Source organism: Diceros bicornis, chromosome 3 (assembly GCF_020826845.1).
Source record: "Diceros bicornis minor isolate mBicDic1 chromosome 3, mDicBic1.mat.cur, whole genome shotgun sequence".
Lineage (NCBI taxonomy): Eukaryota > Metazoa > Chordata > Mammalia > Perissodactyla > Rhinocerotidae > Diceros > Diceros bicornis.
In genome coordinates, this window is record NC_080742.1 from 86,544,203 (window position 1) to 86,566,038 (window position 21,836).

At 43.8% G+C, this 21,836-nt stretch overlaps 2 protein-coding genes across 9 annotated transcripts in view; both read right to left on the reverse strand.

Annotated features, from left to right (window-relative positions):
- SVOPL (SVOP like) overlaps nucleotides 1–7,693 on the reverse strand; it is a 68,595-nt gene extending 60,902 nt beyond the window's left edge. For 4 of the 5 annotated variants that reach the window (XM_058531041.1, XM_058531042.1, XM_058531026.1 and 1 more), the window contains exon 1: nucleotides 7,584–7,693. The gene's annotated coding sequence lies outside the window, so the exon portion shown is untranslated. The other variant, XM_058531032.1, reaches the window with a different exon arrangement.
- Nucleotides 7,694–9,823: 2,130 nt separating this feature from the next.
- Nucleotides 9,824–21,836, reverse strand: part of ATP6V0A4 (ATPase H+ transporting V0 subunit a4) — a 72,719-nt gene continuing 60,706 nt past the window's right edge. For all 4 annotated transcript variants that reach the window (XM_058531011.1, XM_058531006.1, XM_058531015.1 and 1 more), the window contains 4 exons: nucleotides 18,480–18,608; nucleotides 14,923–15,040; nucleotides 11,383–11,554; nucleotides 9,824–10,263 (listed from right to left, as the gene is read on the reverse strand). In XM_058531011.1, the coding sequence (XP_058386994.1) occupies nucleotides 10,170–10,263; nucleotides 11,383–11,554; nucleotides 14,923–15,040; nucleotides 18,480–18,608 (513 nt within the window). In that variant the 3' untranslated portion in view covers nucleotides 9,824–10,169. The remainder of the gene's footprint in view (nucleotides 10,264–11,382; nucleotides 11,555–14,922; nucleotides 15,041–18,479; nucleotides 18,609–21,836) is intronic.

Here is a 21,836-nt window from a genome sequence, read left to right on the forward strand (position 1 = left end):
GATTTTATTTATTTATTTTTCCCCCAAAGCCCCGGTAGATAGTTGCATGTCGTAGTTGCACATCCTTCTAGTTGCTGTATGTGGGACGCGGCCTCAGCATGGCCGGAGAAGCGGCGCGTCGGTGCTCCCCCGGGATCCGAACCCGGGCCGCCAGCAGCAGAGCGCGCACTTAACCGCCAAGCCACGGGGCCGGCCCAATCTGATAACTTTTTAAATAAAGTAGTTAGGAGAAAAATCACCTTCTCTTGATTATGAAAAGGACTTCAGTACACATTAAAAATTGCCTATAACTGAACATCATGTTTCTAGATGGGAAGATGAACTATTAACATAGATTTCACTTAATCAAAATATGAAAGCAAGATCATTCAGTGAGAATTAGATAGCGGTGATGGTTGCATAATGTAATGACTGTACTAAAAATCACTGAATTATACACTTTAAAATGATGAATTTTGTTGTATGCAAATTACATCAATTTTTTTCCTAAAAAATAGTAATGCAAATCATGGCAGCAGACTTAAAAACCAAAAATGATTCTGGCCATTTGTCGTGTTAGAGAACAAAACAACTTAGTCTGGTGGGAAAATAATTTTTTTAAATCCCAGTAAGTTCATCTTAAATTCAGCTACAACTAAAATGCTCAACAATAAGCTCAATCTTCAGTCAACACTTAATCTCTTCAGTCGAGTTTTATAACTTCTCATAACAATCTAAACATGTTTTATGATTTTAACAATCATAAAGCCTTCCGTTTTGAAGGAGTGATAAGACGATCTCCAGCAAGTCTCCTTGCTTTTTGTATTGAGTGGCAAGAAAAGAAACCCAGATCTGCCACTTACTATGGAGCAGAACAAGTTTTAATTTCAAGTGAGTGTGTGTGTTTTCATCTGATTAGGTAGCTCTATGGGTCATAATTATCCTACATACTCCTCTTATCAGCAAAGAGAAGTGATTCATCACAGAGAGCTTGGCCAAAGGTGTTACCTTCAAGATAACTGCGTCACAGTTTCTCTTGGATTAAAGCTGATCCCGGAAAGGGAGATTCACATTCGAGATTTCATATTTTCCTCGACTAAAAAAGAGACTCATATTATTTTGTTTCCATAATATGAAGAAAACTAAAGCGTGGCATGGTTTTAGGCAGTTGATAAGATAAAGAAAAGAGAATTCCTTTCCGTCATGACATTGGACCTTTAGAGAAATAAATGTAATCTTATAAATGTAAATAAACGTAATAACACTCGTTCCTAGAGTAAGTAATATCTACATGGTCATAAAAAATAAAAATATTTACATGGCTCTTTATTCATTTTCAGGTTTCAGTCAGCATTTGCATAAAACACGCAGACTTGACTGTGGTTCCAGAACTGAATGGAAATGTTAATACCCTTGACAATGAGACAGTAAAATTGTACATGACAAAGATGAGAGGTGGAAGTCAGCGAGGAAAGACTGAGGGATGGGCAGGCAGCACACCAACAGGATCAGTATAAAAACCCCAGCCATAAGTATTGTCAATACAAATAATCCATAATCAATCTATAAATCAAACTGGGGTGACTTTATCATCAGCCAATCCTAAAGGTCATGTAGCCCAGGAGAGAACCTCCACTAAGGAAGGAAGCGCTCTGAGGAAGCAGGATGTGCAGAGTGGTGATATAGCATCTCAGAACAAGGAACATACTTCACATATGACGGGAATGTCTCTTTTATTGCAGTCACGAGATGCTTTGCTGCACAGCAGGTCAGTGGTCACAAGGTGAGCACAGCAGGTCAGTAACTGATCTTTAGTTGCTGGGAAGAAATGCTTATCCTTAAAGAAATGCTGATATGGGGGGAGGCAACATCCCTATCTTTAAAGGCATCATTCTTGGCTTTGGGACACTGTAAGTGTTTAAAGCAGATGTACAGTGCTTGTTCGACAGGCCACTGCAGGCCTTTCTGGAAAAACAAGGTCAGGCCGAATCAGCTTTAAAACAAATGGCTTCCTCCTACCTCCAATATATCTTGTTTTTCATGTATTCATCAGTATACTACTTATAACTACAAAAATAACTGAGAGAATAATTAAAAATAAGAGTAAGAAAAAGAACAAGAACTATATAATAATTACGTAAAATAAAAATATGTAGCCGAAAACTGAACATTTTATATTTTACATAGATATATGAAAATTCAATTACAGTGACTACCTGTGGGGCAAAGGAATGGGAACTTGGAATGTGGGTGAAAGAGAATGAATAAATACGTGTGTACAAACCTGCACATAAGAGACATGACGGTGTGCCAGGCCAGCCAGTGAGGTGTGCAGTGGGGTGCTGGAGCCAGCTCCCACTAGCTGTTGAGAACCAGTTGTGCACATTTTTCCCAACTCTGTATCCAGTAACGTCACACTGGTAATTTAAGATCGGCCATGGTGGGAATATTTACACTATGGAAATTAGCCAACACTACAAATGAAGGCATCTAATTTTTTTTTCTGAGATCCTGTTAGTAAACGTTTACCAGCACACCACTGCCCCAAAGCCCAATTCTTCCTTCCTTACCGGAGATTCTCAACCCCAAGAAGGAGGGCGTGTGGAGCAACACAGGTGGTTTGAAAATTTTTGCCAGGTGATTCTGATACAATGAGCCCCACCTAGGCCCCACCTGAAAACCATTATGCTATACCTAGTCCGCACCTGAAAATCATTATGCTGTACCTAGTCCCCACCTGAAAACCATTATTCTATGCCTTTCAAATAGTTTGTGTCAATTTGGCAATGCATCGAAAGCCTTAAAAAACTAATTTCCTCTAAACTAGTAATTCCAGTTCTAGGAATTTGCCCTTAGGAAATATGTAAATATGGAAAATGCCTTCTATACAAACAAGTTTATCTAAGTCTATTTTAACAATGACAAATGGGAAACAACCTAAATGTAAAGAGGGAATGGGTATGTAAACTAATATACATCCTGCATTTAAAATTATATTTATGCAGAGTTTTTAATAACACGAAAAACACTTCTATTATTGGCTTTAAAAAAAGATATTTATAAAATATTGGGACATTGGCAAAGAGGAAATTATGACATAAATCATCATCTTTCATAGTGAATAATGGATTGATACTGCTAAGTAGATAAATCAAGAAATAAAGTATAATTATGTTGTTTTGACTCTAAAGGTAATCACCAGAGAAACTAAAAACAAATAATTGAAAGAAATTTTTCTGGGGATGGGGAAAGTCAAGGCAGGAGGTTGTTTATTCCTGTTATAAACCCATCTGACAATTTGATTTCTTGCCATGTGTACTTATTACTTCAATTTAAAAATTATAAATATAAATAAATGTAAACAAAAACCAGAATATCTGAAACATATGTGTTTAACAAAAACTCTTGAGGTCAGGAAGAAAATGACAGAGGGGTCAGGACATGATGGACCAACGCAAAAGAATAAATACAGTGGCTGATAAATCTATGAAATTATGTTCAACCTAACTTGTTACCATGCCTTCAAATTAAAATGAGTTATCATTTTCCTCTATAAGATTTGCAAAAATCTTAAAGATTGATTATACCCAGTGTAAGGGAAACGGGCACTGAAGCTATTGATGGGAGTGTACATGCCTTAGCCTTTCTAGAAGGCAATTAGGCAAAGACGAAATGATGTTAGTTAGGCAATTTCGCTCCTAGGATTCATCCTGATGAGGTAGTCAAAGTTGAACAAAGATACAGGTGTAAGAAAGGCCACCACACTTTTCTTTTAACAACAATAACAAAAGAATTGGTTACAACCTAACTGCCCACCAGTAGAGAAGTGGCTAAACGAATAATAAGATATTCCTGTAACAGTGCCATTTAAAAGCTCTTGAGTGAAAGTCTATATAGTGTTAAAAAGCATTTTCCAATATGCACGTATATATAATGTATATGTATCCATAATGTATATGTATGTATATAATGATCCCAATTTTTTAAATTTCAGTTTAATACATACCTACATAGAGATTTCAGGGTAGATGTTGTCCAAAACTGTGTTTTGTCTTTCAACAAATATTTGTGGAGCACTATTACTATATCAGACAACAAAATATGATGAAAAGGGTTCCTGCCCCCAAAGAGCTTACAGTCCAGTGGGGAATAAAGGCCCATTTTCAAGTGGGAACAAGTGGTCTCAGGGTTACGGGGAGGCTACTCTGTCGACACAAGGTCTAATTGGCCCGCTCTAACTGGCCCCTTACCAGTCCTGAGACCTGGGGAGGCTGCTGCAGGCGCGTCTCAATGGAGACCTGAAGGACAATGAGGGGCTGGCCAGGAGAAGGGGAGGAAAGAATTACCTGTGGCAGGGAGAATTTAGGTTGTTTTTTCCTTTCTTTCTTCTTTGTACTTTTCTGCAGAGTTTGAAATTTTAGAAAGGCTATTTCTTTTACCATAAAAATTCTTTTTGGAAAAAATGAACCAATGTGCAGTTGCTCACAATGCTCCCTAGGTCGCTGTCCCAGGCGGGCCTGTGGCACCTGCCCCCACCTGCCCTCATCACTGGCCGTGACCTATGGGCCAGCGGTGGGTGCTTGACCCAGAGACGATCAAATCATTGGCCAGAAGTCCTCGAGGTGGCCTGTCACAGGAGGCCCTGTCGATAGTGGGGGTGGTTGCACAACATTGTGCAACTAAATCGTACAACTAAATGCCACTGAATTTTCCACTTTAAAATTGGTACAATGATAAATTTTACGTTGTGTGCATTTTAGCACAATTTCAAAAATTAAAAGAAAAACTATTTGCAAATATATATACATATTTTATATATACATGCACTCAGTAAATATCTGTAGTAGATATAAACCACAAATTACAAGAAAAAAATTAAGATCTTCATAGATTAACATGCCAATTATATGAACAAGCAATTCACAAGAGGATATATAAATTGTAAACAAAACTAGAAAATTGTTCATCTGTAATAACTGACAAAATTACAGTAATAAATAATCTTTAGGTATCATTTTATACCTACTAAATTAACAAACATAAGAAGGAAAGAAGGAAGAAAAGACAGTGGGAGGGAGAGAAGAAGGAAGGAAGGAAGTGAAGAAGTGGGAGGGAGGGAGAGAAGTCAGTAGTCATAGTGAGACTGAGATTGAACTGATTCCATCTCTTCTAGCTCAGTTTTCTCATCTGAAAATAAAAATAATACTAGCCACCTGTGGGAGAAATAGCTTGCAGCCTTCACAGTAATGAGTCTTCCCTGGTACCTTGTTGAGGAGGATGGCAGCTGAGGTGTAGGTGAGGGTTGTTGCGGGGGCTTCTGAGAAAGCCCTCCTTTGCCCCTCTTCCTCTCCCTCCTGGCTCCTCCCTGGATCAGAGACCTGACGGCTGGTGCTTCAGCAGGCGTCGTGGGTCATGACAGAAATGTGAAGACAGAGACTTTGGGTTCAGTCTGGCAGAGCAGAAGCTAGAAAGAACCTGGGACCTTGTACGTGGAGCTCTCATACAGCCTCGGGCTGCTTATCTCCAGATGCCACTTACATGGGAAAAAAATAAAGCTCTCTCTTGTTTAAGACACTGTTATTTCTGGTCTCTGGTACTTGCAGTTGTGTGCAATTCTTTTTTTTTTTTAGGCTAGTCAAGTGAAGAGTGGAGTGGAGAAGGAACAAAGAAATCTGTGACTGGCTGTGACGGATTGTAAACACCACGGCACTCAGACCGACCAGGTGTATGCAATTCTTGACTGGTGAACTTCCTCTTAAGTGTGCTATGAGGATTAAAGGAGACGGTGTTTGTATAATATGGCATAGTGCCCCGTGCAACATAAGCTCTCATGGTAGTACTGTTTCTCATCTCTGAATAAAGGTACCAACTAAATTTCTAAAATTTCACCATAATCACAAATCAAATACACTCAGACTAAGTTTTTAAGTATCTTTGGAGTTATCAAATGTTTATCTCTTCAAAGGCATTTCTTACTAATATCCTGCTAACATTAGAACACCTTGGGCTCAAATGAAAAACTAACCAAACGGAAAAAAAGTTACTTGTTTTCTGAAATGGATGGATTTTATTTCAAGGGTAAACTTAAGTGCTGTTAGGAAACTCTCACCTGTGCTACATGCCTATAAGAACTCAGACCAGATAAATCCAACCAGACATATAACACTTCTATCCATCCAAACCAGAACCTCATCTTACTTATGAAAGGCACAACAAAATGAATAATTTTCACTAAAAATGCTCCTGTTGTTCTACATTGCTTTACATTGCGAAATCAGTATATTTTAGAGGAAGAAACCCTCCAAACTTCAGTTTGGATTGGCCTAGTTGGTGCAGGGGTGAGGTGGGGGTGGAGAAAAGGGATGACAGTGATGTGTGACTCACTCTAACTGCACTCAGAGGAGCAAGACTGGCCCTTGCCCAGCCACCAACGCAGTGTTCAGTGTCACCGACTGCAACATTAACCTTTCTAATGCCCAGCCCTTGAAGATGGCCAAGGCCTGGGTGGGTTCCCAATGTCAGGGGAGGTTGCCAACGGACGGAAGAAACAAATGTACAAGTTACCTGCAACAGAAAAAGTTCTCGTTCCTGCCCTATTAGGTTATACAGGGTCTTCAACAATAGGATTCTTTTGGTGGGAACACAGAGGTGGGGGGCACAGAGGTGTTGATAGGTTATCAGGATTTTGGAATTTACATCTGTGCATTGTAAAGGGGCTTATGTTCCAAGTCATTAAGAGGACACTCAAACACTAACTCCAAGTTAGTAGATATGGAAAGTATTTGCTTAGTATTTTCTAGAGTTTCAGCCAAAAGTTTCATAAAGAAAAGTTTTCATAAAGAAGACAAAACATTTCACAGAGATGGATGTGAGGAACGTTACTGAAAGATAGGGCTTGTAATCTCGACTCTGAAATGGAATGTTGGAAAAGCTGAGTTGGCATCTTCTGTTCTTTGGTTCCCTAAGTCATTCTAAATCCCTTCTAACCTAGGAAGAGGACAATGGATGGATAGATGGATCGATCAGTCAGACCAATTCAGGAAAATAGGGCATAACGTGAGGAAGAATGCTTCACATCCCTCACCGTCCTTAAAAACGACAGTGGGAAAGTAACCCATGAACTACCTTCAAAAAATCTAATAAGAACTGACATACTGAGATTTACTCAGAAACTCAAAGGCTCGGATGGAGTTCAAGCTTCATTAAAACAAATTCTAAGGGACTGATGGACATTTTATTCTATTGCATTTTGCTATACTGAATTTTTTAGCCAGAAATAATTGGGCCACCGTAGAGCTTTTCAAAATGGAACTTGTGTGTGTGTGTGTGTGTGAGACGTAATTTGTTTTGCAATATCATCAGTAAGAAGAAGGAAATTTTCATATTCCATTTGCCCTTCAGCCAAGCACTAATGGTCAATCCCCCACCCCCCAGAGCAGGAAAAATACACCCAGATCCGTGTTGCCTGTCTGAGTTTCTTACCTCTGCATATTTCTGGGAAAGCTTTCCAGTTTCAGGCTTTTCGTGCCCCCTTACCACAGCCAACAGCCAAATCTCACACAGAAGTTGGACCACTGATAGCCTCTTGGGGCTTCTGGACTTACCTTCCCAAGAATCCTGGCCCCTGGTCTCCTCCTCCCCTTTCAGCTCAGTTCTATGAACAGGATTCTTTAAGGAACAACCTTGCATCGTGGGCAAGTGAGTGACATCCAGGTCACACCCCCTTCTCAGCAGCCCTTCACCCCATCCCTTTTTAAAGGGGAAATTACACCTCTCATTGAGACACCAAGAGGCTGCCAAACCCTGGGAGAATCTAATATGTTGTTCTCAGGAAGGCCGGGGGATTTCTGAAAGAGGAGGGGTCTAGGCAAGAGGCAGAGGGAAGTTTTGCCCTTTCAAACCTTTCCTCACAGCCACCACCATTTAGAGTTGAAGGGCAAAAGGCTGGGGATGCATGCAAGCAGAGCATACTGTTGAGAAGGGCAGTAAGGAGCTGAGAACCTTGAAACTGTCAGTGACCTTGGTGGCATTAGGATGTGTGGACCTACAACCACCATTCACACACTGCTTTAGCCTGTTCTTTCCTTCGGGCAACGTCATTCACTGAGTACCACATCCGTGCCTGGTGTTTTCCTACCCCCTTCCACAACCCAGAGAGGTGGAGATCACTGGCCCCATTTTGGCAATGAGGGGAACAACTCCCATTCCTGCCCGAGGGCACACATGATAAAGTGTCAGAGTTAGAACTCAATGATATATGTCTTCTGATGCCAACTATCATTCTTGGGCTAACCTATTTTAATCATTAAATGAATATTTGTTGAGCATCTAATTGTGCCTTAAATTGTTCTGGACAAGTCATGACATTGATGTGGAAGGTGACGTGGGAGATCAAGATTTGACCATCCTAAAATATATCTCTTTACCTTGATTGTTTTCTCTGAGGGATATTTGACCTCCCCCACTAACTACCTAAAGAATTTGACATGGTGGCTCCTTCCTGGAACAGATCTATCATGATGGCTGTAAAGATAATGTAGGATAAATGTTACAATAGGAAAGGCACCAACAAGCCCATCTTATCAGAAGTTCTGTCTCTCTGGCCACATTCTCTGGATGGCCCTGTGAGGAGTTGCCAGACAATCATTTACATTTATAAGGGAAATCTCCATTTGTAATGGTGTCTCCCTCTCTATTTTGGGAAGAGGGGGGGATGGCCTCATTTCTAGAGGCTTATCAATGTGAAAGGTGAGGCCTTAAATCTGCATAATAACCTTACTCTTGTTTACTGTGCTTTAGTGGTAATCTCCTGTAACTGACTCCCCCCACCCCCAACATCCTCCTTTGTCGTTGGCTGAACATGGTATTTAAGATGAGAATTTCTGCTATTGTGTTGAGAAATGCAGTGTCCCTGCTTTCTCCCATGTATACATGTTATTAAACTTGGTATTATTTTCTCCTGCTAACCTGTCTTGTTAATTATTTGGCTAGCCATAAGAACCTTAAAGGAAAGGGCAGAGGGGGATTCTCCCTCTTCCCCCACAGTGACATAGAAGCTTCCTTTGGTATGAGCAATATCACTTCCATGAGCACCAGCCAACCCCACTACACGGAGGGGCAGATGGGGCTGAAAAACAGAGACCTGTCCAAAAGGCAAGTTTGAATTTGGTCAGATCTTTGGGAATCTTATTTAGCTCTAGACACTACATGGAAGTGCTTCGTAAATTATAAAGCACTGTACTGATGTTAGTTAAACTTAATTCTGCCAGAGGTCATAATTAACCTGGATAAAGGTCATTCAGACTAAATAGTCAATGGAACATATCTTATTCTACACCTGGCTCTTACGAGTTTGCCAATCCACGTGCCCTACAAAATGACTGGGGCCGACTGACCCAGAGAGTATTAGGGCAGACTGTCTGGCAGTCTCCTTTCTGGCAAGCCATTTTCCAGCACTTGCCCAAGCCCACAAATCTCTTTCTCCAGTTACTCCAGCACAGTGTGTGCATGGAGAGTAAACAAAGTCACTGATGATGTCATGTGCCACACTTCATTCCTCAGGATTTAACAATGCAGAGAGCCATGCTGAGGCCAACCCTCCAGCCCAACAGAGAACATTATCCATTCTTCCTCACCTGGAGTGAAAATTCGTGAGAAAGTTCCTAATCTTGTAAAGCTTAGCCCCAGACAAGGAAAAAGGTGTTTGAGGAAGCAGGAACTGAAGGAATAAAATCAACATAATCCTCCTCTGGGATTAGTTTGTGTAACTCTACTGTTTAGCTTTGGCCTGTAATTATCAATACTAAATTTCATGGAATAATTTTGAATAAAGACATCTCAAAGAAAAAGTGAATGGCCCAGAAGTTTATTTTCTTAAATATAATACTTAATTGCAAGAAAACATTCGTTTCGCACCCTCCCCGCCCATTTCTCAATCATTGTAGTAATTGACAATTAAGACCCCACACGAGGTTGAAATGACTTGCCAATGTGGTTCCTGTGTGACATGGCTAAGTCATATCAAATCCCAAGGCTTATAAGTATATAATGCAGAGCTTGCTACCTCCAGTTAGCCAAGAACAATCATTCCATTGACCGCCTTGCACAGGCCGACATTAGAGACGAGACTGAACTTCTTTCACTGACACAAAGACCGCAGCAGAAGGCGGCGGCAGCCGCTGGACCTGCAGCTACTCCTCGGCTGTCCCATCCAGGATGCGTTTAAAGGAGAATGGACAAAACTTGTAACCAGCCCCGACGTAGAACTTGTTCTGGAACTCCACCCTGTTGTTGGGGGGCAAGAAAAAGTGGGATTAAACATGTAAGCTAGAGGCTGGCAGCTGGAAGGAAGAAGCAGAGCATTTGTACAATCAAGCACAGAGTGAGAAAGGCATGCCAGGGGAGGCACCCAGGCTGCCACGGAGCCCTGCGGCTTTTTAAACCCTTCTCTCCCTCCCTCTTACACCTTTCCCTTCCCCTCCCGCCCCACTGCCTCCAGGCCTCTGCTAGCGGCCTCACAGATCACAGCATAAAGGCTCTCCCCTCAGCGCCCCACAAAGAAGCCCTGACAGTGCAGCAATGTCTGACGAGCTAGGAGGAGAGAGTGCTCCACGGGTTATACGCGGTTTTACGTTTCCATCCTGATCTTAAATTGCGGGGCTTACACTACTGCAGAACCACCAGCACCGTGACTTATATTTTCATAACTTATAGAACAGATACCATGCATCCTTGTTTGTGTTCTATTCTGTTGCAGAGCTCATTTCCTTAATGACACTGGAAGAAATGGTGCTATAACCTGAGGCAGGGGACGCTGTGATTCTCTCAACTCAATATGTGGAGTGTGGAAACTTTTCTTTAGGAACAATGGCCACAGAGGGAGCGAGAGCATCAGTGAAGCTGAAGACGGTCTGTGTGGTTTCAGGGCACACGTGGCACACTCGAAACTCGTGGTTGAAAAGGCACTTGGGAGAAAAGCAGAAGCCTAAACAAATGTTTCCATGTTTGTAAACGTAGTGACAGCCGACAGTCTCTGGACACATCTGAGAACGTCAAGGGCCTCCTGCGAGCGCCCTCCTCCCCGTGGGCACCCTCCTTGTTTCCACTTTCTGAAGAGTTTAGTTGCCTGTTCTACTGATGTAACTCTTGTGCTCAGCACGAAGGGCCACACATCCCACATTCGCTCAGCTGCCGTCTGTGAGCCTATTTCAGATCTGTCCCCTTATCAATACTTGGAGATGTCCCTTAAACGAACACTTAAAAGAGAAGGAGTAAACGGGAACTAACATTTTATAGGGCAGCCATTATATATGTATACATGTGTGCATATATTACATCATTTAATATTACACCAACAGGTGACCTTCCCTAGAGCCCCCAGAGCCTCTAGAGCACCATCCTTACCAGTGCAGTCGCAGGGCATGCAGGAAAGCAGAGAGGCCCTCCATGATCAGGAGGATGGCTACTGTCAGGACAGCAAATACGGCAAAGATGATAAAGACCCCAATGAGTCCTCCCCAGCCTCGAATGCGAAGGCCAATGTCCATCACCATGGTCCAGAGCACTTCAGACAGTTCTGTAAGATGCAGAGAAACATTCTCAACCAGAGGGCTTATCTAGCAAACGCAGATTATTTCTATACTACAATCCTGGATCTGCACACCCTATGATTCAGCAGCTCCACTTCCAGGAGGAGAATGCGGGCACGTGTGCTCTAGTGTACCTGCACAAGATTGTCTACACAGCTTTGTTCACAAGGGAGGAGTTTCCACAAGAAGACAAATATATGGTGGCATGTTATTCATCAATGAAAGTAAGCAAACTATAGTTACCAGGAGCAATGTAAATAAATCTGAGTAACATAATGTTACACCAAAGAAGCAAAACACAAAAGAACACATGTAATATGATTTGATATGGACTGAGTGTGTCTCCCCCACCCCCCAAATTCTTAAGTTGAAGCCCCAACCCTCAAAGTGATGGTATGTGGAGATGGGGCCTTTGGGAGGTAATTAGGGTTAGATGAGGTCACAAGGGTGGGGCTCCCATGATGGGATTAGTGCCCTTATGAAAGGGACACCAGGGAGCTCACTCATGCACACTCTCTTTCTCCCTTTCAGGAAGATACTGTCATTACGTTGTTGGGTTGAGGCTTGAGGCCCCCCAACTAAAAGGTTACAATGACCTGGCCCAGAGAGACAAAGGCCTGTGACTTGCAAGTGGCCAGGGGGACATGATGAGAGCAGAGACACAGGGGAGCACAGGAGGAGGACCTGTGCTTGCTCTGTGCCCCCCACCCGAGTTCTGGCTTTCTGCATGCTGGAGCAATGCGAGGTCCTTCACCAGTGGGAACAGCTTTACTCATCTGCTCCTACTCTTACCCGTCCTCTCTGCTGTAAGTTGGGATAGATTCTTTGCCTCTATATTTAACTAAATTATCAAAATAAAAAATGAAAGCAATTTGAACCATGCTGTGCTGCAGAACTCAGGTGGCTTCTCTGACCCACAGCCTTTAGACAAGTAAAATCACACAGAACTTCCCCGAGAGCGGCTTTCCTTTGCTCCCGCTCCCCACAGGTAGTGGTCTAATAACCACGGCCTTTCAGTGGAAGCCACATCATGAGAGCCTCACCATGGCCCTGTGGGAAGGCATGCATTTAATTCCAGTGTTTTCCTCTCGCCTTCCTTCTCCCCCATCTCGGTGATTTTGAAGCCTGTGTTAAAACAAAACCTCCCTCAGCTTGGGTCTCAGCCGGCACTGATGAACACAGATGTGATAAATAGTAAACTTCTATTGTTTTAAGCTGCCAAGATCTGGGGATGTCTGTAACATATTCTAGCGTAGCCTGACTAACACAGCAGGCCAACTGCTAAAACCACAAACAAAAGTCAAAGCACACACAGGTTAGGCTGCTCACCTAAGTTACTCAGCTAAAAGTGGTGGCACAGGAAGTAGAAATTAAATCAGTATTTTTATTTTTTTCACTCTACCAAATTACCTCTTCAAGCAAGTTTGTTGGTATGGAGTGGAGGGTATCTATGGGAGCCTTGCAGGAACTTCCAGAAAGACCCAATGGGTGGACCATGCCAGGCAGCTGTGAGCCATATGCGTTTTCTGGAGTCAAATTATGCCCTCAGTGGGCATAGGCTGGATAGAGGGTACCCCAACATCCAGTGTCAAACTCTGGCCCAGGCACTGAAAATGCCAAAACTCCTTCTCTCCTATCTAGACTCCGCCCCACTGTGACTCGAATCCTCCAAACCATGGCTGAGGTTGGAGCTGAAGGCTGACATCAACACCACTGACCACACGAAGCTCAGAGATCCACTTAAGGTCCCTGGATAACCACTTCTCATGAGTGCATATCAACACACAGGTAATGGATGTAGGCACTTGTGGGTATCTGAGTGCAGGTACTTGCAGGCTGGATGTATGTATGCATCTAAGCATCTCTGTGCACATGGAAGAGTGTGCGTGTGTGTGCGTGCGCGCGGAGGCGTGAGTTTATGTAAGGAAATGAACACAGCCTAAGCAGTGAAGACTAATGCTGAGCACTTGCGTTTCTGCTATAAATCAATAATCAGGCTCACTTTCGTTACACTGCTTTCTATCCATTCAGCACACACCTTGGCCTGGCTCCTCTGTTCTAAATATTATGCGCAGTGCTGGGAATGCAGAGATAAAAGTCAGGGTCCTTGCCTTCCAGGAGCTCACAGTCTACTAAGGAGACAGGCTCGTCAAGACAGAATTACAAGGTGCTAGGATGGGGCATTCCCAGAACCCAGGGAAGGGCACCTTCCAGACCAGGGGCCAGGGAGGAAGACTTCCAGGGGAGGTGCCATCTGAGCTGAGCTCTGAATGAGAAATTAGACATCAGGTGGGGAGAGAGTTAAAGAAGGGAGGAATATTTCAGGCAAAGGAGCTGCAGGCAAACACACAGAGGGGCCCAGAGAGCGTGGTATCTTCAGGAACCTCAATGCACTTCCTCGTGGCCACTGCACGTGAAATGGGTGGGTACAGGGGTGCCAGCGGGGCACTGAGGGAAATGCCAAGAGACTAGACTGGAGAGGCAGGCGGAGATCAAGAGGCATCTTACAAAGTAAGTTGGTGCATCAGGCTTCCAGACTTAAGTCAACCCCAGGGCTTGAATCGTTACCAAAATTGGATTCTTGGGCCTGGCCCAACCCTGGACAGCTGTGAACTCACCAAGGTGGGGAGCAACCCCTGTGGGTCAGCTCAATGGGCAGCCAACTGGCTCACCTCCGCCAGTGCTCATAATCAAGGCAGGCCTTCTCTCAAAACTGAAAAACGACCCCCTCTCCTCCAAGATGTCCTAATGCTAAGAACCCATAAATATGTCACATTATATGGCAAAAAGGGCTTTTTGCAGATGAGATTAAGTCAAGAATGCTGAGATAAGGACATTGTCCTGGATTATCCAGTTGGACCCAAAGTAACCACAAGGATCCTTATAAGAGGAAGGCAGGAAAGTCAGAATCAGAGCAAAAGGAGATGTGATGACAGAAGCACAGGTTGGAGTGATGGGACCACAAGCCAAGGAATGCAGGTGGCCTCTAGAAACTAGAAGAGGCATGGGAATGGATTCTCCCCTAGAGCTTCCAGAAGAAAAACTGCCCTGCTGACACCCTGGTTTTAGGACTTCTGGCCTCCAGCACTGTAAGATAGTAAATCTGTATTGTTTTAAGCTGCTAAGTTTTTGGCAATTTGTTATAGTACCAACAGGAAACTGATACAGAGAATAACCATCCCAGTAGTATAAAGCCAGACCTACTGAAAAAAGGTCACTTCTTCCTAGGAAGGAGGGGCTATTTCTCAGGCAAACATACCAGAAATAACCCAGAGAAGGCACTCTGACCTACAATTACATTGCATCTGTTTCCCAGGGGAGATCTGATGGGGACCCCGATGGGCGGCTCACTCACGTGCATGAGCCAGGCTGAGGGCCCAGAGCCGCAGGTAAGAGGCTGTGTTTGAAATGCAGCCCAGGCAGTACTCGATCGTGTGGATGGCTTGATGTACAAAGACGTCTCCAAAGTTGAACTGAAAGAGAGAATTTTTTATTCTATTTCATTAAATATTTTTGACTCAAAAGGTATTACACATAATACTTAGACAAATAAGACATGGGCTCTGCTATTAAGACATTTCCTAGAGGAAAGTCTAGAGGAAAATAAATATTAATTAATATACTTGTAAAAAGAGAATTAGCAGCACAAAGGATATGATATGTGTGTGGTAACATAATGGTTGAAAAAAGCTCGAAGAAGAAGAGATATTGGTTGGTAAGGGGAGAGGTCACAGGAGGTGAGATTTGTACTACGCCATGAAGGATCACAGGAATCTACCAGTAAAAGGGAAGCAAGACCATTCCTGGTAAAGAAAATGATGCCTGGTAAGGGAAAGGCGGGTGGCTGGGAACATCAGGAAGGCAAGTTTGGGGGGAAAACAATTTGGCTGGAACTGGGAGCTTGTTTTAGAGAGGAGTAGAAAAGAGTGCTCAGGGAGTGAAGTTTCGGGAAAGACCCACTACGGACAGGGATGAGAAAATAACCTGGTGTCAATGAGGAACCATAAAAAGCATCTGAATAGAAAGCAGCAGGGGGAAATAAAGAAATACTTGGGGAAGATTAATCTGGTAGCAAAACGGACCAGTGAAAGGATATCTTACAAGCAAAAAAGCCAATTTGTTAATTAGCTTAGTAATCCAGGTATGAGGGGAAAACAGCACAAAGACAGCACTAGCTCATTGTTTCCTTCATGCACTCTGATGTTGTGGGGGAAATGATTTGACTGGCACCATCCCTGTCCACAAGTAGCTCACAGCCTAGTAGGGAGGCTATGCAAACAGCCGGTTGTCACACAACAGTACAGGAAGTGCAGTGATCAAGAATGCAGCAGTGCTGTGGGAACACAGAGAAGGGCCCCTTACCCAGTAGAGGCCAGGGTCATACAGGTTCTGAGGTTCTTGAGTCTGAGTAGCTAAAAGAATGGCATTGACAGAAATGGATAAATCGGGGAAGGAGATGAGTAGTTGATTCTCAGATGTGTTGCATTTCAGATGATAGCTGGCCACATAAGTAGGATCTCTCGGCACACAGTAGTAGAGGCAGAACAGGCTCAGAAGAAAAGTCCGGGCGGGACACGGACACCTGGGACCTCATCTGTGGGAGGAGTGACAGTGGGAGCTAAGAGGACTGAGATGATCAACATCAGAAAGATCATAGAGAGGAGAGCTCCCACCCTTGGGAAACATCTTCATTTGAACATAAGAAAGAAACTGATGATGAAAAGAAAAGGTCAAAGAACCACGAGGAGTTACATCTCTGCAGTCAAGGAAGGAACAGGGGTTGTGGTCAACCAGGTCAGATGCTGTGGAGAAAAGACAAAAATCGACGCCTCTCAATTCATCAGTGAAAACAGCTCGGGGGAAGTGAAGGGGCGGGGATGGGCAGAAACAGAGGGAGTGAGTAGAGAGAGTCAAGGTAAAGGAAGAATTAACCTCATGCAAAGAGAGGTCTGGCTTCGTCCTGGCTCCTAGGAGGCAACCTCTAACCCTTGGCATTTCCCCAGTGGAAGAAATGTCTTTCTTATTCATAGTGAGCCCCTGGGAGCACATCTGATAGTTTATGTGGGGCCCGCTACACCAGAAAGGCCAACCATGTGGTTAGCGAGTTGAGACTTGGAGCCATGTGTTATCAGCCCAATCCCCAGGGAGGGGAGGAGAGGGACCTGGAGATTGAGAACAACCACCTGGGTTGCACTCAATCAATCATGCCTACATGGTGAAACCCCAATAAAACTGTGGACACTGAAGCTTAGGTGAGCTTCCTGGCAGGCTACACCATGCGCATAGTGCCACAGGTCGATGCTAGGAGAGTAATGCATTCCTGAGGACACAGAAGCTTCTCATTTGCAACCCTCGCAGTGTCAGATTCTGCCTATGTTCCTCTTCCTCTGGCTGGTTCTGATTTTTTCACTTTTGCTATGACAAAACTGTAAATGTAAATGTAGCACTTTCCTGAGTTCTGTGAGTCGTTCTATGAATTATTGAATCTGAGGGAGTCTAAGGTTTTAGACGGAACTGAATTTGTAACCTGCTGGTCTGAAGTGAGGGTGGTCCTGGGGCCTCCCAAACTTGTAGCTAGTATCAGAAGTCTTGGGCAGACTTGGCCTTCTGAAGAACTGTGCCTTAACCTTGAGTTTGGCTAATTCCTGGTGAGGAGAGAGGTGGGAGAGAACTTTGAGGGGGAAGCAGAGTCAAGTCTGTGTTTGTCTTCGATGGGAGACCCACGCATACCTGGGAGAAGGAGCCTACAAACGGAGCCTGAAGTTGCCCAAAGAAGGGCAGCCAGTTCATGGCGCAGGTAGCAAGTGAAAATTGACTGGATATATATCGAAGGCATGAAAAGAACAGATAAGGAAGGCTGGACTGGAAAGGCTGGGACTTGATGAGTCAGAAGACGTGTGGGTTGAATTCTAAAACATTCTAGCAGGTCCAACAGACTTAGTAATATCAATAGCCATGAATATGAGTTATTCTCTGTACCTGGAATCTTGTTGGAAAAATTTTCCATGACCCAGATTTTTCATTAATTCTAATTGACCATCCATTAGTGCAAATGAATTTTTTTTTTTAGTAATTAACACCACAAATGGAGCTACTTACAGCATCCCTTAGGCCTCACAGTAACCCTGTCCCCACTCCAGAATTAGAACAGAGCTCCAGTTAAAACCCCCAGCCAGTTCAGGACTGTGGGTGACTTCAATCATGGATAAAAACAGCCAGCTGCCTCCCTCCGGGAAAACGTGGCACATTCCTGAGTGGGGAGTGGCTGCCCTCAGACAGAAGGAGCAAGGAGGGAGCAGGAAACAAAACAATTCCTGAATTCACAGGGGAGGCAGATAATGTTCCAGCGATAAGTCAACAAAGTTGAGACAGAGTCAGGGTTGAGGCAGGAGGAGGCGATGGTAGCTGTGCGTGCGTATGTTGGAGAGGAGCGCTGAGTATAAGTAATCCACTTTTTGCTTCAATACTAGGGCTAGATTTGGACTCTGCTCTCATGGTTTGAGGGACACTGATGGGAAAGCTCATAATAAATGTAGCTGACTCCCAGGGGCACGGCTCTGAGCCAAGGAGGTCTGAGTAACATTTAGGACATTTTACGTCACTAGATCTGATAGTCACCTCATATGCACAGATATAGAAGCACCTGAGCTAAAATATTAAAATACTCCCAGATTGGTAAATAGTTGTTCTGACCCTCATAGACACTTTCCCTCCCCTGGGACCTCTCCAAGTTCCCATGACTCACCAATTACAGGGCTGCCACCAGCAGGGTCCTCCCGACCCTCCCAGCTCTACTGTCTAAGTCCATTCTGATGGGCCTGTGCCCACGCCCCACTGGCTGTTAAATACTTGACTATCACCCCTGACTAGATCCCCTTCTAGAATCTGTACAAACTGGGAAATCCCAAATACCTCTTCTTCATGGTTGTCCTTAGACCCGGGGGCACCTGCAGAAGCCCCCTGACCAGAGCTCACGGAAGGGATGGAGTTGCCACCTTCCAGGTCCTTGGCAGCATCTTGTTGGATCATGGATGCCTGCAACTGTCAACAAGCACGGAAATGAAGCACTAAATTCATCCTTAGAATTAGAATTACAACAATTCCATATGAAATAAAGGCTCTCATTAAATTTTTGCCACGTACCAGACACTGTTCCAAACTCTGTCTATCTTATCTCCATTAGCCTTTATAACAATCTTTTTATGTAAGCACAATTTTCACCCCATTTTACAGAGAAGTAAACTACAGCACAGAAAGGTTAAGAAATGTGCTCAAGATCATACAGTTGGCAAGGCTAGTTAGTGGCAGAGGACGATTCAAACCCAGGCAGTCTGAGAGAGTACATGCTTTTCTCCATGCTGCTCTAGAAGGTGCCACATTAATCACAGTCTTTACAGTAAACGAATGCATGTACAACAGTGCCTTTCTATTGTTAAAAAAAATACGCACTGTCATAAATCCATATGTTGAAATTCTAACCCCCCAAAATGATAGTATTAGAAGGTGGGGCCTCTGGGATGTGCTTAGGTCATGAGGGTGGAGCCCTCAAGAAAGGGATTAGTGCCTTTATAAAAGAGGCTCCAGAGAGCCCCCTCGTCCCTTCCACCATGTGAGGGCACAGCGAGAACGTGCCAGCTATGCACGAGCAGGAGGGCTCTCACCAGGTGAGCACACTGGAGCCTTGATCTGGGACTTCCAGCCTCCAGAACCGGGAGCACTACATTTCTGTTGTTTATAAGCCACCAGTCTATGGTATTTTGTTATAGCAGCCCAAATGGACCAAGACAATGACTTTTCCAACACAAATACACCTTTAGAAATAAAAACATAATAAAAAAGAAATTTTACCTTTATAAAAATAGCTAAGAAAAAATGCAAGGAAAAAAAATCTAGGTGTAGTCACCATTTAATTTGGCCTGGTTTTATCCCTGAGTTTGAACAGAATATTTCTTTCAAGTCACTGAAACTTAATGTCCCACATCCAGAGTTTTTCCTAAGATGATTTCACGGGTGGGGTACTGCAAACTAGGCATTAAAGTACCTTTACTTTTCTTTCTTTAGCAGGTCTGCACTTAATATTTGCAGGGCCCTTGGGAAAGGTAAAAATGGAAGTCCAAATGCCATATGTTTAAATATTTAAAAGTTATAAATCAAGCCAACAAAATCCTACATAAAATATATTCTAGCCTCCTATCTTGATAAATAAATACTCACGAGAACTTGGAAAGCCAGGTTCAAATTCAGAGTCTCATGCCAGGATGTGCAGCACAGGAGAGCTGGCCTGGACCATGGCATGCCACTCTTTCCTTCTCACCTCTGGTTTCATCCCACAGCACGAGGGCCCGGTGTGCACATGTGTGGACACTCCGACCCACAATGTCCATGCTCCACCCCAACTCCCCACAAAGAGCTGCCCCTTGGCCAAGCCAGCGTCTAGTGGTACCCACGCCAGTGAGTGTGGCTGGCCCTTTGGAGGACCCAGAAGTGGGCTTGAGTCCACCTGGACAGGAATTCCAGGGTACTCGGTACCAAGAGGGGGCTCTGAGTAAGACTTTCCCCTTTTCCGCATGGTTCCTTGCCAACATGGTAAGGGATGTGGCTCAAGTTGACATTACTTTGTCATCTTAAAATCCTATTTTTCTCTCCCTGTCAACTTAAGGAGGAAAATACCAAGGAAGAAATGGAAGACAGTTTCTCCATTTCCATCCCTAAATTCTAGCCTTTTCTGGTCATTATCCTGAAATTGTTTAAAATGAACATGAATAATTTTGCAGAAGCGTGATACCAGACTTTATGAATTCTCATGCCTATCTTCTCCTCTTACTGAACTAATCATTCCACAATGCTTGATTGGGTGCCTGGTGAAATAAGATAGCAAATCAATTTTAAATTACTAGCTAAAGTTACTAGCAACTTTCTAGAAACACATGTGCCAAAAGACACGCACAAGGGTATTTATAGCAGCACTATCTGTAATTACTAAAACTGGAGACAAGCCAAATAACTATCAATATATGAATGGATTAAAAAATTGTGGTGTATTCACGCAAGGCAATACTATATAGCAATCACACACACACACATACACATACACACCCCCCTCAAATATGATGTTGGCTGAAGGAAGCCAGATCCAAAGAAGGTGTACTGTATGATTCTATTTACATAAAGTTCAAGAACAGGCAAAACTAACGTATGTGCTAGAAGTCAGGACAATGGTTGTTCGTGGGGTGAGAGTGACAGGAAGGAGGCACAAAGGGACTTGCGGGTCTGATGGTGTCATGTGTCTTGATCTGAGTGCTAGTCACACGAAGTGGTCATGTTGTGATACTTTACTAATCCGTGCCCTATCATCTGTGCCTTTTCCAGTATGTATGTTACACTTCAGTAAACTTTACCATAAAAAATGCACATGCAAATGTAAAGATTTTAAATAGGAATGCAAAGTTACTCCACTGTGACCTGAGATACAGGAGTAAGAGGAGACCTGGGTCCACGGCAGCAAGTCAGAAGGGGAAGCAGACTGTGGGAGGCCCAAGCAGTCCCAGGAAGAAGATGTGTACTCACAGACGACCCCTGGGGCATACGCCACGGGGCCCTCTAGTGAACATGTTTCCAAACCATGTTCTGCAGGGACCTTGGGTTATAGGGTCATAGAGGAGCCTGAGTGGATGGGATCTCTGCTCATATCCCCTGAGGCCTATCAGAACTAATTTATTTATGATCTCTGCGTATTAGGCCTTCTTCAGGTTTCATGGGGGAATTGGGAGGGGGCCAAATAACACCATTATAGAATTATTTCTTGGATGGAGGTGGTAGGAAACATTTCTAACGCGAAAAAGGACCACCAGAACCCTAATCAGCAGCTTAAGGAACCAATCAACAGCCATACACCCCAAGGGCCAAGGAGACAGGCCTCCAAGCGGTCTTGGGGAGCTCGTGTCACCCAGAGTCAGTTTAGGAGGTACCACCCAAGATGGCAGACTAAGAAAAACCTCTCTCCTTCCTTCCCTATTGTACAAATCACCCTTAGGGAAAAGGGAGAAATCCACCACCTTGAGATCAGCAGCAACTATTTAAACAGCTTTTGTAGAGCAAAGAGTAAGACAAGCCATTGTTTCAGAGTCCTGGGACTCAGGTGAGCCAGCAGTAAACCAGCCCTTGACCCAAGGACAGGTTGAGTTTCTAGGAAAGAGAACTGCATCTATTCTACAAACAGGTATTTGCCACCTTCCTTTAAGATATCTGGTCACCTGTTTGGACAACCGT